Here is a 15,125-nt window from a genome sequence, read left to right as displayed (position 1 = left end):
CCTTATGCCCATACGGAGAATAAATTCACACGAAGACATAAGGTATATGAATCCCGAAGGCTACTTGCTAGGCCCATACGGTGAATAAATTTACACGAAGGCGTCACTTTCACCCCCACTTAAAACGGGTTTGGAACTTGGGTTTAGAGCCTTAAGTGGAAAAACTTTGAAGGCTGAAATCATGAGAAAACGATTAGTACAACTATTTACTCGAAAATATAATCAAAAGTAAGTAAAAAGGATCAAAATATTACCTCAAAATTTAAACTTACCCTTTTCATTAAAAAGATAAGTAGAAATTACCTTAGCCTGACTCACTTACCGGTCCCCAGCGGAGTCGCCAAGCTGTCGGAATCGTCTTTCGGTTGGGCCCCGTAATCGGGCTTCGACTTAGGAAAATGGGTTAAGAGTCGCCACCGATCATTTATTTTATAAAAAATAGGTTGACCGGATACCTTATTTCGTATCTGATATGCGTCTTACCAGTGATGTGTCAGATTCGGGAGTCGGTTACAATCAAGGAGGGTTAGCACCCTTGAACTGCCCTTTCGGTACTACGTAATTTCCAGTTGTTTTTAGTTAAGAAAAATGTAACTTTAAATTAAAAGGTAAAATGGCGATCTCAATGGCTTACCTTAGATTGATTTGAAAATATGCCTTTAAAAAGATAGTGATGTTAGATTCATAGTGTAGTACAAAATTAAATTAAGTTAAAAACGTGTAAATACGAGAACAAGCAGAAACGAGAAATAACGAGATAAGTATACATAAGAATAAAGCAAACTAAATAAAAGGGTATCATGAGTAAAAACGTAACAAAGTAAAAAAAGAATAGAAAAATATGAAAACATAAAACAAAAACAAATACATAAAAAAATGAAAAAAGAAAAGAAAAGAAAAATAAAATAAAATAAAATATGAAAACAATATATGTATGATAATAAGTTATGGTACATTAAAAAGAAAGATAATGAATACATTATATATACGAAAAAAAAACAAATAGATATATAAGTACATATAAATAAACATTAAAAGATCCACATTAATAAATAAATAAAGATAGAGAGAGAGAAAAATATACATACATATGTTTTAAAAAAGGGTAAAAAAAATAAAAATAAAATACAATAAAGAATATACATATAATGATAATAATAGTGACAAAAGAGAAAAATATATTTATATACGTTAATAGTAAAATAATAATATATATATATATATATATATATATATATATATATATATTTAATAATACGAATTATCAAAGAAGAAATAAATAAAAATGTGAAAATAATACGTAAGGGACCGTTATGAAAGAAAAGATAAAAATTGGGGCCAAATTAGAATTGAATTGGTTTTAAAAATTGAATTAGGGGGCTAAATTAAGTACTTTGAAAATTGGGGGACCAAAATGTGAACTCCCCCCTTTTTGTTAAAAACACGCGGGTCAGACGAGGTCACGGGTCGGGTCAGGCGTCTGATGGGTCTACCTATTTAAGCCAAATTTTTTGCTTTAGGCTTTATTTCTCTCCTTTGCAAAACGAGAGAGCCCCCCTATTCAAAACGCTCTCAGTTGTTCTTTAATCTGAAGAACCGGCCACCGCCTGGGTTCATAGAAACCCAGAACACGACCAACGCCACCTCACCGGCCGCCGTTGATCGGCGCCGACCGCCGGTCATCGACGGCAAAAATCGTTTATTTTTTAAATCCGAAAGCTTTTCTTGTACCCGTTTCAAAAAGCCAAACATTTTTTGAAAAATGTAAACCTCGGGGGCTAGATCTAGATTAGAAGATCTTGAAAACGCCCTGTTCCTCGGCCAAAAGCTCTTCCTTTCGTTTTCTTTCGAATCAAACACAAAGAAAATGGCCCAAAACACACATGCAAACGGAAAAAGAAGATAAAAAGGTAAGGTCTTTTACCTTGTTTATTGCTTTTCGAAAGATATTACAAGGCCCGGACTACTCTTGCTTCTCCTATTTTTTTGCTTGTATTTGGTGCCTAATCCTTGCATGAAATCGTGTATATTCTCTGTGTAAAAATCGTCTGGAAATCCCCCCCATACTGTTGATTACATGCCTATTTATACAAAAATGCATGCCTATTTTTTAGTCTAGCTTGAGTCCTAATCAAACTCAACTACTCTTATTTGTTTGACATCCACGATCGTTGCTTGTGGCCGAGAGAACCAGGCTATGTTGAGCAGTTGGTGTCCCACACATTCACGTAAGTTTGGAGGTCGAGAAAAGTGGGTTCGTTGCGTGACAGGCGGCGTGCCAAGTGGGGACTGTGGCGCTTGTGGAGAGACGAGTGAGGGAGAGCTGGATGCACCATGCGGCGCTGATGGAGTGAAGGCTTGCTAGGGTTTCTGGAAATCCTACGCGTTGGGCTCACGCGTGACTTGGGTCTGGCATGTTGAACCACACGTGGATTTGTGGGCACCAATTGGGCCTGAAAAGAAGAAAGAGATGTAAATAAATATATTATATGAACATATTATATAATATAATTTATAATATAAATATATTATATAATGTAGCAACGTTTGAAGGATAAAATTTAATGTCTTCGGTGTGCAATTGAGAAAGGTGGCGAAAGGCTTCAACGGTCGACCGACCATCGGAGTTGGTGCCTAAATGGGGACAGACCAGCCAAACCTGGCTGCTTTGGTTTTAAATTCCTTACTGAGTTGGATAAAAGGGTTTCTTTTTGGATTTTACATGAGGAATATTATATCTATCCCTGTCATGTAGGATTGAGATATTAAAATAATCTCAAAATTAAGTTGATTATAATACGGCATTGTTGTAGATATTGTAGTTGATGAGAATTAATGGCGTATCTCAAGTGAAAGCTACTAGCGGATAAGACTGTTGTTTGAGGTGTGAGACGGAGAATTTCATGTGACACTCACTCAAATATTATATTTGGATAAAAGTTATTACGTAGGCTCATTTGTCTCGTTTGCGTTATCCAAGCACGATTCTACGGTCTTATTTGTACACCCCTCATTGGCCAACCTACACCTCTTATACCTCTCATCACATAGTTGGTGGGGAGTCGTTGACATTCAATCAAGTGGAAAAATAGGTTTTATTTTTTTATTTTTTTAATAATGCGTTAAAAAAATTGATCTTATAGAGTATATGAAAACTTGTTTTTTTGAGTAAGGTGTTTGTCGCAAACACTTATATGCTAATATAATATATCCTATAATAAAATGTATAATTCAGAACACTTATTTTTATATTAAATTTATAATAATATAACTTAGAAGATTACATGCTAATATATAAATATGTATATGTATATCCAAAAGTTCATTACTGGTTATTGAAAATATTTTGTAATTCTGCATCTTATCTCTTCATTTGCTATTTGAGGTGTTGTTTGACTCACATGCACAATAAAAGTAACTGTAGTTTAATTATTTATACAGCCAAACCCAAGCCAAGGGATATATTAATATGGTTTAGGCCGTATGAATATCACACTGAGGGGAACTCCGTTCACACTGCGACCCAGTTAAAGATGTACGTATGAAAGCCTCCACCACACTGTCCGACCAAACAACAATGGGGCGCTCATCCCTCACCTTCACGCTGAATGACAACCGGCACTGTTGAGTTTCCGTACAGGTATTTGACCTACAGTTGCCCGTTGATCCTTTATTTATTATTCTCTCCCTCTCTCTCTTTTCCATTTCTCCATAGCCAAACCAAAAATCTCACTTTCTTGTAAAACTCTCTTCCATTTCTTCCTTTCTCTCACTAAACAAAAGATCTCTTTCTTTCTCTGGTGAGTGCAAGTGGTTTTGATGATAAAAAACTGGAGTTTTTAATTGATACATGGAGAGAAAAGAGGGAATGAAGATGGAGGATGTACTGGGAAACTCATCGTGTTCACAATTCACGGTGAATAATTTCCCATTACAAAGCATATTTGATTTGAGTTGCAGCGAAGACGAGAAGATCCTCTCTTTAGGGCTTATGGACTTGCTGGGAGTTCAAGACTTGATCAGTCCTCCTTTCTTGGAGATCATGACAGCTGAACAACAGGTTCCCTCTCTAATATCAAGCCAAGCACCTCCCACTCCACCACCTTCCAAGAAGATCGAGTCTCCTGAGGCTATTAATCAGCCTGCAACTCCTAACTCTTCCTCGATTTCACCTGCACCAAGTGAGGCTTTTAATGAACTTGTTAAAGTAGATGACCAAGAAGAAAACCAGAAAAAAACCAAGAAACAGTGAGTTCAAACTCTTTCTCTTTACATAGCCTTTATCTTACTATTCATCATTCTTCCACTAAAGAGAAAAAGATGGATCCTTTTATGTCTATGTTTGAGTCTGTGGTTCTGTTTACAGTTAAACAAAGTCCCATTTTTTAAAACTAATTTGGAAAAGAAATGAGGGTTTTGTTTTCCCTCAAGTGATTTGTAGCTGATGAAGATTCATTTTGGCGTTTGTGGGTTTAGGTTGAAAACCAAGAAGACAAACCAGAACCAGAAGAGACAGAGAGAGCCGAGATTCGCGTTCATGACAAAGAGCGAGGTTGATCATTTGGAAGATGGGTACAGATGGAGAAAGTACGGCCAGAAAGCTGTAAAAAACAGTCCCTTTCCTAGGTACTAACCTCAGTCTTCAAACTTTTAACCTATTTTACTTCTTTCTAGGCAAAGTTTACACTGTTTAATTCTCGTATATAGGAGTTATTATCGTTGCACCACCGCGTCATGTAATGTGAAGAAAAGAGTGGAGAGATCTTTCAGTGATCCAAGCATTGTGGTCACCACTTACGAAGGCCAACATACTCACTCCAGCCCAATCATGCCTCGTCCAAAACTCGGCGGTTCTCATCTGAGTACAGCCATGTCCGCCGCAGCTTTTGGCATGCCAATGCAAAGGACTTCACCTCACTATCAACAGCCATTTACCAATAGCTTGTCTCCTTCGAACTTTGGCCATAACATTGGTTCCACTAACAACAGTTTTCTTCATGAGAAACGTATTTACATCCCGGGGACAGGACCGTCTTTGCTTAAAGACCATGGCCTTCTCCAGGACATTCTACCATCTCATATGCTAAAAGAAGAGTAGCTTAGAAAATATCAGTACACTGATATATGTATTTTTCTTGCTGACAGGTGCCAATTCCATTTAAACAAACCTCGATGAATATTACTATATATAACTCGGACTTGGTTTTTTTGGCCTCATTTGGTGGCTTTGTATATGTAGAGATTATGCAGCAGGGGAAATTTGGTTATTTCTTCTTTAATTCTTTGTCCTATACCTTTTGTTTTTTGTTATTACCAAACGAATATGCATTGATTCCCATATGAAAGTAACTATTGCTTGAGGGTTAAGGTTCATCAGAGAAGCATTAAAGCGGATTTCCCTGCAAAAAGAAGTTAGAATTTAGTAGGAAAGAAAAATATGATGGACTTGCATAATAATGACCCGTCCTTTTCTTGCGTCAACATCTCAAAGATTTGGTTCACTGAATGGTAAGATGGGGGGATTCAGTGTATTGCTGTATTAGAGGGAGATCGAAGTCGTTTGCCTATTCATGCACTATGTATTATGGAGCAATGATTCTAATTACATCATGGGGTCTCTATCCACAGTTTCTTTGTGGGTGTAAATAGATGTTTACAGGCCATGTGAATACTTGGCACTGCTAAAGAATAATATTGTGGACAGTGGCAGGTTGATTATTGGCAAGGAAATGGTAATCAACGCACAAAGCAAAATCCACTGTCTCCTGCTATTAGTCAATATAATCCATCCCGTGATTCCAAGGGCCTACTGCCGCCACCCCAGGACTAGACCGTAATAACTTTTAATAATGACCATATTTTGAACCTAAGCCTTTCGGCTATGTTATAGAGCCATCCTTCGGCTACAATTATCACAGGGTGGAAGCATGACGCATTGCCTAATTTTTTGCTTAATGATCATGAAAGTTAGGTTGTATAAAGGCTTATTATGTGTGGGTCGAATGTTTTAAAAAAAAAAACATTTAAATTTAAACTCTTGCACACATGTGCAGACTATGTTGCTTGAATCCGAGTCAAGAAAGGAGAACAAAATTTCCATAACCATTGGTTGGTCCACTCCAAAAGTTCTCGAATGTTAGAGATGGCCATGTTGGATGTCTACAGTGTGAATCAGCTGTAACATTGAACTATCTAACCTCTTTTATAAAGTTAAATTCATAGGCCGTAAAGATCTGGCTTTGGTGCTCCACTTTTGAGATCATTAACAACGTCATAATTCACGAATGGTGGCAACTACCAATTTAGAGAAAGAGTATGGAGTCGGATGCAAGAACTCTGTGGGGTAGGGACAGAACAATTAGGCGGCGGTGTAATGCAGATGCCCAACTTAACTGCTTGTGGGGGTGGATGTCTTGGCTCATATAGTTGAGCCACTGAAACCTACTTCCATTATATTCAGTGACTGAAATCTTAAAAAGAAACAGATTTAAATTTGCAGCAGCAAATGCTTTTGCCTACTTCCAAGTTAGTATCGGGTCACATTTCAAACTACTTTCAGTGGGAACTTTAGTTTCTTTGTTTAGGAAGTCTTATGTTAACGAATGAATGGTGAAACAACGTCGATCAAGAGTAGTAGTGTTTAGTTGCATTAAATATTTTGTCAAGTTATTCAATTGAAAACATATATAATATTTTACCAAGACGTTACCCGCATTTAATTAGATTTGTTGGGTGCATGAGAAATTAGAAAATATACATATTTTATATAAAATTATTATTTTTTCTTAGAAAAATTAGATTTTTCTGGATATGTTCATGGGTTCGATCGAGTTTTTAGTTAATCCAAATATGACCAGAAAAATAAATCTCTCTACATGCATTCAACTTGATTCGAGGTTTAGAAGGGTCTCGTTCGATTCAAAATTCGATCTGTGTTTCAGGTTTAATCCCACACCCGATTCAACTCGACTTAAATACATATATATATATAATTAATTTTATTAGAAAAAATAAGGATCTAGTTGAAAAAAAAAAATAGAAAGAGATATTACGGTAATTATTCATATATATATAAATAATATTTATAATATTTAGTCAAATAAGGGGTTTCTTTCCCTCTAAAATCCAAACTTGATCCGGGAAAAAAAATAACACGATCAATCAAATTGAGTTAAAACTCATCGAATCCAAATGAAATATCTATCCCTAAACTTGCCCGATCCAAACTCATAATTAAAGAGTTGAGTTGAAAATAAATTTTCTTATTTTTGAGGCCAATTGATAAAATTAACCCTTATTTTTCCCCCTATTTGAATATTCTACGTAAAATGGCCTGTACAGAACCGGCGCAGCCCAAAACCATCCTCGGAGAAGCTGACACTTCCAAGTACTAATATACTTATCTAATCTTTCGTGCCCTTTTAAAATCTTATTTTCCAACCCAAAAAATCATAAAAAGACCATTTTTTTTAAGGAATAAACTTCCTAACATGCTCTTTCTGTGATGGTCTCCAGCTCCGGTGAGTTTAAAGGTAGACGAAATCATCAAAGGTTTCTCAGTTTATGATTCTTGGTTGACATCGAATTAGGCTCGTTTTAGTTTTACTTAAGTCTCATTCCTTTTTTTTTTCCACCTAGTTATTAGTGGATGATCCAAAAATTTAAGAATAAAATCTAAAATTTTAATTTTTTTTAAATAATGATATACAAAAATTATAATTTTTTCTTTTTTTTCATTTATACATTAAACTACATTTAATTATCTTTTCAAAATAATGGATGCACTTGACCCTGGGGCTTAGTGCATCCGTCACTGATTGTTACGTCTCTATGTTAGCTTGAAGTGTTTCTTTTTCCTATTTTTCAGGTGTGTAGTTTTCCCCTGTTTTCTTCTCAAATGGTTGAATTTTTTGCCATTCAACTTTTGCATTTTTCTTCTCTCTGTCCTCCAAGGTAGCATTTCTATTTGCAGTTTATTTTCCTACATTTCCTACGTCTAACATGTGATTTTTTCATTAACAAATTCAGGGTTGATTGCTTGCTCAAAGTTGAGCCCGTGCTTTGAGAAAAGGTTTCAAACTTTATCTAGACTAGGACTCGGTGGAGGATAGGATTGTTTTTGCTTGAAGTGCAATATTACTTCATATTTAAAGGTTCGAGCGGAATTAATGGTTTTTTCAAATGGATCGCTCATATTTAAAAGAAAGAGATATTGAAGTAGATATCGAAGATGGTGGAACAACCAGTGAAGATGAAAGAACCAAAGGCCATGGTTCATAAAATTTGCAAACAAAGAGAACTTCCAGTAATGTTTGGAGTGATCTTTTGACTTTTGATAGAGTAGGCAAGGGTAAATGTGGCATAAACTCTTGCGGTAGTTACTTGATTTTTGGCTGGATTGAGGGTGAGAATATGGAATTCTTGGTGGACAAGAGTTCAGAAGGAGAAGAGAATAGTGAACTAATGGCGCTGGTGGAAAAGAATTTCGCAGAGGATAAGTGTAAGAAGACAAATTCTAGGAAGCCTCCCAAGCCACCACTGCCTCCTAAAGGTCCACTGTTGGATGCAGCAGACCAGGAGTCGGTGAGGGAGATTGCCGAACTTGCCATGAGAAAACGTGCAAGGATGAAACGGATTAAAGCGATGAAGAAGATGAAGGCTGCATCATCATCAAACAGTAGCCTTTCTGCTATGGTCATCACAGTTATCTTTTGCCTTGTCATACTCTTTCAAGGTATTTATACCTTTTTAGTTCCAGAAAATCCTAATTAAAAATTGTTCTCTTCTAAACAACATGAATAACAGTAGGTAGAATCTGCTATCGACCGGTATAAGCTTCCCCTAACAGCCAAGTATGATAGAAGTCTGTATTTGAGAGGCCAATCATGTTAGATTGGCAAATAAGAAACTTTTGTCAGTTTCTTGCATGGCAACTATTTTAGAAAGACTAGTGTGCTGAATAAAGCTTTGTACGACGAGCTTTCTCTGTTCTAACCATGTCTTTCTAATGGCATTATAGTTCTTGGTTGTTGCAGTGATTGTGCCTTGTCATGCTATCATGTATATGATGGAACAATTTCAAGACCTCGAAAAACTATTGTAACTTAATCATCTGTAAAAGAAAGTTTTAACTTATTGAAATTTGACATTTCTTCTTATACGCTACGAGCCTTCAATATGAAAAGCAAAACAAAAATGAAAAAGAGCTACATTAACTCTCTTGTAAATTGTCTAGAATGAAAAGCCATATTTTTTCTCAGTTTCTGTTGTAAATGGATTGTGTTTGGAGTGCCATAAGAAGTTTTCTGTAGAAGAACTAAAATTTCCTTTTAAATTTAGAGAATTCTTTGAGCAGTGTGTTGGAATATTAATATTTTATTTCATAGAGTGCAGAGAAGAACATGCAAGTCACTTGACATCACTCAAGGTTGTTTTTAATATTTTTTGTCTTGCTTAATTTTGAGTGACCACTATCTACTTATAAGGAACTTATAGATCATAATCTTCTTTCGTTGTTTTGGGGAATTCTTTGTGTCCTTGATGTATCATTTTTTGTCAACCTGCTGTCACCAGTTCTTCTAGCTCTTCTAGCTCTTGTCATGAACGTTTCATGATAGTACCTAAGAGGGCATGCTTCAACTCGACTTGTTGCTGAAGCTTGTTTGCTTCTTCCTCGTATATTCATGTTCCTTTCACATGGAATGTTTGAAGTGCTCTAGTCATTCATTTATGTACCTGCAATTCTTCTTGGAATATTTGAGGTTCACGATCCGAAGCTTATGCTATGTTTAGCAATTTCTGACATCTGCCTAACATTGCTTGCAGGTATATGTTATAGACGTGGTGCAAGTGTAATGATACAGGGATCTCCCGCACCGGAAGTTGGCTCAATTGAAAGCTTGATTTCTGTTCAATTTTACAGAAACTTTCCGACATTTGAGAAACATGACCAAGATCCAACTAGGTACGTATTCCTCTCTGACCCTTTCTTGATTTTTTGGATTATCATTCCCAACATGAGTTGAAGGGATGCTCATTTTTGTGCACGGTGACCATAAAATGAAACAGTCAGATTCTCTGTATGCTACCGTGTGTTAATGTTCGCAGCTTGGTAGAACAGCCGGTTTCCGGTTCAGTTCTGGAGGAAGAAACTATGGAAGTTGACAGATAATGGGGAAAAACAGGTGAAGTTGCCTATGTGGCATTTTGCATTTCATAAAACGGATCTTCTTGACCTTTATGTAAATAAATCTTTGTGGGTGAAAATATTTGGCACAATATAAATCCAAGTCCAAGCTTCTGATATTATATTCCAGACATCCTCGAGGATAGATACTTGTTATCTAGCAACTCTGCATCATGATAGTTCTGGAAAAATATTTCCAGAGGCTTCCTAGGTAGGGTTTTACAGGATACGTAACTCGGATGCAATCAATTCTGAAGTTGCCCCGCAAGTAGACTCCGAGGGAATATGTAGCAACCCTGGAACACAGCTGTTGCATCACCGAAAATGAAATCCACTCACATTCCCTGAAAAACTGCTATCCTCTTTTGCCAATAAGAGTGTCCTGGAATGCAGATATTCTACACTTGTCAAAGGCCAAGTAATTGGCTTTAGTCAAGGGTTAATACAAAATAAGTGATATTGTTTCCATTTAGGTGTCTAATTATTATTTTTGTAAATTTAAGTGTCTAATATTACAAATGTCACCATTTTAAGTGTAATGGTATTAAAAAGGTCCTTAAGTGGGACGTATTGCATTCATATAATTTTGAATTATTTAAAAAAACTTAAAATATTATTATATTTAAAATAATTTTTAAAAATTGTTTTAAAAAATATTATAAAAAAAAATTAACTTCCCAACGTCTCCTTTAACCTCCCCCACTACCCACGCAGTCGTTTCCCTCTCAGGTCAGAACCGCCCTTTCCTCTTTGACCCCTCCCCCAAGCCCCCAATTCCCCCTCCTTTCTTAACCCACAATTAAATTTTCTCACTCATTAAATTTAGGGTTAGGGATTTAACATTCTCACCTATTAAATTTAAGATTAGGAATTTATATATTTAAGTATTTGGGATTATGGAAAAGAAGATGACTGGTGTGATCAACGGCAGAGATGGTTGTCGAGAGATGACCGGCGATGATCGAAAATAAGGATTAAAATTAGATAATTTAAGATTTTAGGATTTTTTTTTAAAAAATTACTATTTGTAATTTTTATTTTTTAAAATTATATAAATGTGATACGTATAGTTACGTTTGTAACGTTATACACATGGATTGATCGAAAAATAATTTAGACACTTAAATAAAAAGAATATAATTTGGACACTTATTTTTATATCAAGTCTTTAATTAACAATGCGGTATTTTGGAAAGTTATAGCAGAAGCAACAAAGACATCACCATTTATCTGTCATAGTATTCATAGGATATTTTATTTCCATAATTAATTAAAAAAATGTGCAAACATGAATAATGGACCAAAATCAAAATAGCAATCACGATCTAAACTAGCGTCCAAAAGTAAAAATTAATACACCATCCATTCTTGTCTTGCATTGCATCCACATTCAATAAACTGAAGTTAGAAGACCAAAGTTAAATCGATGATTGTGTTAGGTTTTTTCTTTTATTAACATTTGTGTTGGCTACTCACATCCATTGAGTAAATACAGTAAGTTAAACAGCAACATGCAAAAAAGAAACGAGAAATAAAGGGGCTCCACAACAGCTGGTACTTGACATTTTCAGTATACTAATCAAGGAAGAGGGTCCATTTTTGCCTTTGAAGTAAACGTACCTGAAGCCAAAGACCATAAGCTATGTGCACGAAACGCTTATACATTGATATCCAATAACGAAAATGACCTTTTACTCAAGTGACCTACCCGTTTCTAAATGGCTACAGTTGAATCCGTGTATTTAGCGACAAAAATTATCACCTGTGCTGCAGGAGTCTTAGCATTATGAACAAGAAACCATGCCTATCGTACCAGTGATCATGGCGACTTCCAAGGGGCAGTAGCTAGTTTTTTAAAATCACTCAAATCATTCTCAACATGTTCATTTAGAACACCAACATGCAACTTCAAACCAGCAATCTTTAGATTCTTGGCCTCCTTCTCAGACTTTATGACGGTACATCGTTCTTGTAACTCAGTAATTTTCTTTTCAATCTCTTTTATCTCTTCGTCCAATTTAGTTACCTCCCCTGTAGTCTCAATCATCTCCCTTTCAGCATTTTCTCTCTTTCCTATATGCTGTCCTTGGCCTTCCTTGATCGATAGTAATTTATTCAAGCGATATCGAAGCAATGTAACATTAAATCCGTGTTTTTCCAAATTACTAAGACTTTCAAAAAAGCTATCAAATGTAACTCTAGGATCATCAATACGCAACGTCGATATCTTCTCGAACAAACTGGCATAGGTTAGCATGATACCAATTGCTGATCCTTCACGAAACTCCTCTTTTTTCCAACCAAAGGTTGAAAATGTGGTTTTTGGGGCACAATTTTTAAGACATCCATAGATTCAGTTGTTCGCCAGAGACATGATTTCTTCTCGAAAGGCAAACTCTGGTCGTAATCCAACGGGCTTCCACTTCTGGCATCCATAGCAAGAGATTCTACCAGAACATCAACCCGTCCTCTTTCCTGATTCCATTTATTGACATGCTTACCACATGAAAGTCCTAGAACGGAATCAAGCATACTCAACAATTTCATAAATATACAAGCCAAGTGATCATGAACTACATTCTGTACACGGCCTAGTGAGATTGCTCCTATCCATGCTGATAGAGGTAGATCCTCATCAGCCATGTTGGAAATCCCAGCACTTGGCAAGTGAACCTCTTTTGTTGTGGGGTCATCACTTGTCCTTCCTCTCAATGCATCTTGAGAGGTTATACAATTAAAAAATACAATGTTAGTTCACAATTTATTAAGGGAGCAACCATAAACTACGAAAGGGAAAAAAAACATACACAATTATATATAAAAGTCAGGTAACTGATGGAAAAAAGAAGAAGGGGGGAATGTGGTTGATAACATGTAGAAAATTTCCTCCCAATATCATCACCCTCTTGTCTCTCATCCCCCAAGCTACAAAAACTTCCCTTTCTTTCATGTGAATCACTAGTCCAACCTTTTTTTCCTATTAATCCCTACAGTACCTACCATTCTTCTACTATTATTTAGTAAACCACTTGGAAAACTCATTTACGAAAATATTAACTCATAAACTTGGATTAAATATCGGAAGTGTCTACCTGATGAGTGTTTTATATTGCATATATTTATTGTTATTTATTCCTTATTTTTCGATTGGATATTACTGAATTATCTTTATTTTTGGATTTATTTTGTACATGAGCCTTATTGGATTAATTAGCCCAAAAAGTAGTAGATTTTGATGGTTCAATCAACATCTTAAATATTTAATTGGAATTTACCTGACACAATGTTATCTATAATATGAATCAGAATTCAACCAAAAGTAATAAGATTTAAATATTTATTTTTATCTTTTGTGATAAACCTTTTAAATTTAGGATTTTTAGTTTGATTATTTTATTATTATTTTATTTAGAAATTAATTATTTTATTAGAACTTTTGGTAGGATTTTTAGTTTGATTAGGAATTAGTTATTTTATTTACTTAGAACTTTTGGGTTATAAATACCCCTAGGTTCAACCTTTGAACTAAGATTGGAATTTATATTTCCTTGGCTATTTATTGAAGTTCTACTTTTATTTCATCTTTTAACTTTTCTTTCATTATTTTCTTTTCACAATGTTAAGCATGATCCAATCAATGCTTAGCTAAATCTCTTTTAGCTGATAGTTGATCGATGACTCAATCCGTTTCGTGAGAATTGAAAAGCGCTTCATACCTTCAGGTATCTTTCTTGATTTTCGACAAACAATGATTGATAATCAACTTAATCTTTAAATTCTTTACACTTTCAATTCAAATATTGCATATTGGCTTGAATGTTGTTTTAATTTACCGTTGGGAGGAGAATCATCTTGTTGTAAATTCAAATTTCTAAGAACAAACTTAGCGGCGATCTGTTAAGGGAAATCAAGATCGAGTTTGATTCTCATTGAGACGCATAATTCGAGCACAGGCTTTTCCAGCATTTAAGAAGATATTGGCGATAACATCGATAATCGAAGTTAAATCCAAACAAGAATTAAATTCAAAGGTTTGACTTTGGAAATTAGTTCACAAGAGAGAAAGCAAGTTACAAGGGTTGAGCATTCTAAACTGTAACCGAAATCTCAAAGTAAAATATATTTCAAGGATTGAGACGAGCCAAGTCAAAGTGAAGCTAGAGACTATCTCCAATCATTATCTCTTTCAATTATTTATTTTTATTGCTTTTTAATTTTTATTTAATTTTAGTTTATTCAATTAAATTCGATAAACCCCTTTTTTATTTTATTTTACAGATTTTCTAGTTAGAAATCAAATTAGATTTAATTGAAAATTCTTTAGTTCATATGGATCTACTCTATTTCTCTATACTATTCTATTTTATTTATTTAAATTGAGAATTAGATTTATTTATTTGACATTTACGACGCTTGTTACTGCCCTCAATGCATCCCGAAGAACGGAGAGCCTCATCTACCTGCCAGCTCCATCCATTTCTTTTTTGACAAATCAGCTTCATTACTCATACGGTCTTTTACAACTTCTTTATCAGCAAGACCTCCAGCCCCATTTTGCTCCTTACCTAGAAAGCATAATAGTAAGTTTACATGTACACCCGTAAAAGAGCTAAAGCTTAATTATCATGTACCAGCAACAAAAGCTTTTGGACTTGTAACTACTGATTTTGTTTACTTTCTAAATGCCATTTAAATGAGCTAACAACACAAAAACACCAGTTAATTAGGCATTAATTGCAAAAACAACATCAGATATTTTTGTCTACTTTCTAAATGCCATTTAAATTATACCAGAGCACATCTATACACACACCTCACAACGTGATCAAAACTCACATGGCATCAATTGCATGACTATTTTTCACGTAAAGTGAAGCAGTAAGTAAATAGTTCACCAAACCCATTTCTTCCCAGTCTTTTCCTTTCGGGAATATATTAG

At 35.2% G+C, this 15,125-nt stretch overlaps 2 protein-coding genes, 2 long non-coding RNA genes and 1 pseudogene across 4 annotated transcripts; 3 read left to right on the top strand and 2 right to left on the bottom strand.

Moving 5' to 3' along the window:
• The first annotated feature begins 3,698 nt into the window (after positions 1-3,698).
• LOC120136458 (WRKY transcription factor 23-like) lies at positions 3,699-5,201 on the top strand. The gene is made up of 3 exons (XM_039152493.1): positions 3,699-4,248; positions 4,477-4,626; positions 4,708-5,201. Exons 1-3 carry the CDS (start codon positions 3,851-3,853, stop codon positions 5,096-5,098), a joined length of 939 nt encoding a protein of 312 aa, XP_039008424.1. The 5' UTR covers positions 3,699-3,850; the 3' UTR covers positions 5,099-5,201.
• Positions 5,202-7,166: 1,965 nt separating this feature from the next.
• On the bottom strand, positions 7,167-14,738 carry LOC120136465. The gene is made up of 3 exons (XR_005517343.1): positions 14,598-14,738; positions 13,187-13,190; positions 7,167-7,177 (listed from the first exon to the last, which is right to left on the bottom strand). It is a non-coding gene; the product is annotated as an uncharacterized LOC120136465 (long non-coding RNA).
• On the top strand, positions 8,092-10,206 carry LOC120136463. The gene is made up of 3 exons (XM_039152495.1): positions 8,092-8,734; positions 9,826-9,964; positions 10,108-10,206. The coding sequence occupies exons 1-3, from the start codon at positions 8,413-8,415 to the stop codon at positions 10,169-10,171; spliced, it is 525 nt and encodes a 174-aa protein (XP_039008426.1). The 5' UTR covers positions 8,092-8,412; the 3' UTR covers positions 10,172-10,206.
• Positions 11,998-12,843, bottom strand: LOC120136462 (annotated as a pseudogene).
• Positions 12,790-14,786, top strand: LOC120136466. The gene is made up of 2 exons (XR_005517344.1): positions 12,790-12,911; positions 14,635-14,786. It is a non-coding gene; the product is annotated as an uncharacterized LOC120136466 (long non-coding RNA).
• The last annotated feature ends 339 nt before the right edge of the window (positions 14,787-15,125 follow it).

Source organism: Hibiscus syriacus, unplaced genomic scaffold (genome assembly GCF_006381635.1).
Source record: "Hibiscus syriacus cultivar Baekdansim isolate YM2019G1 unplaced genomic scaffold, ASM638163v2 tig00110630_pilon, whole genome shotgun sequence".
NCBI lineage: Eukaryota > Viridiplantae > Streptophyta > Magnoliopsida > Malvales > Malvaceae > Hibiscus > Hibiscus syriacus.
Note: the sequence above shows the minus strand (reverse complement) of the source record. Positions and strands in the feature narration are given on the sequence as shown.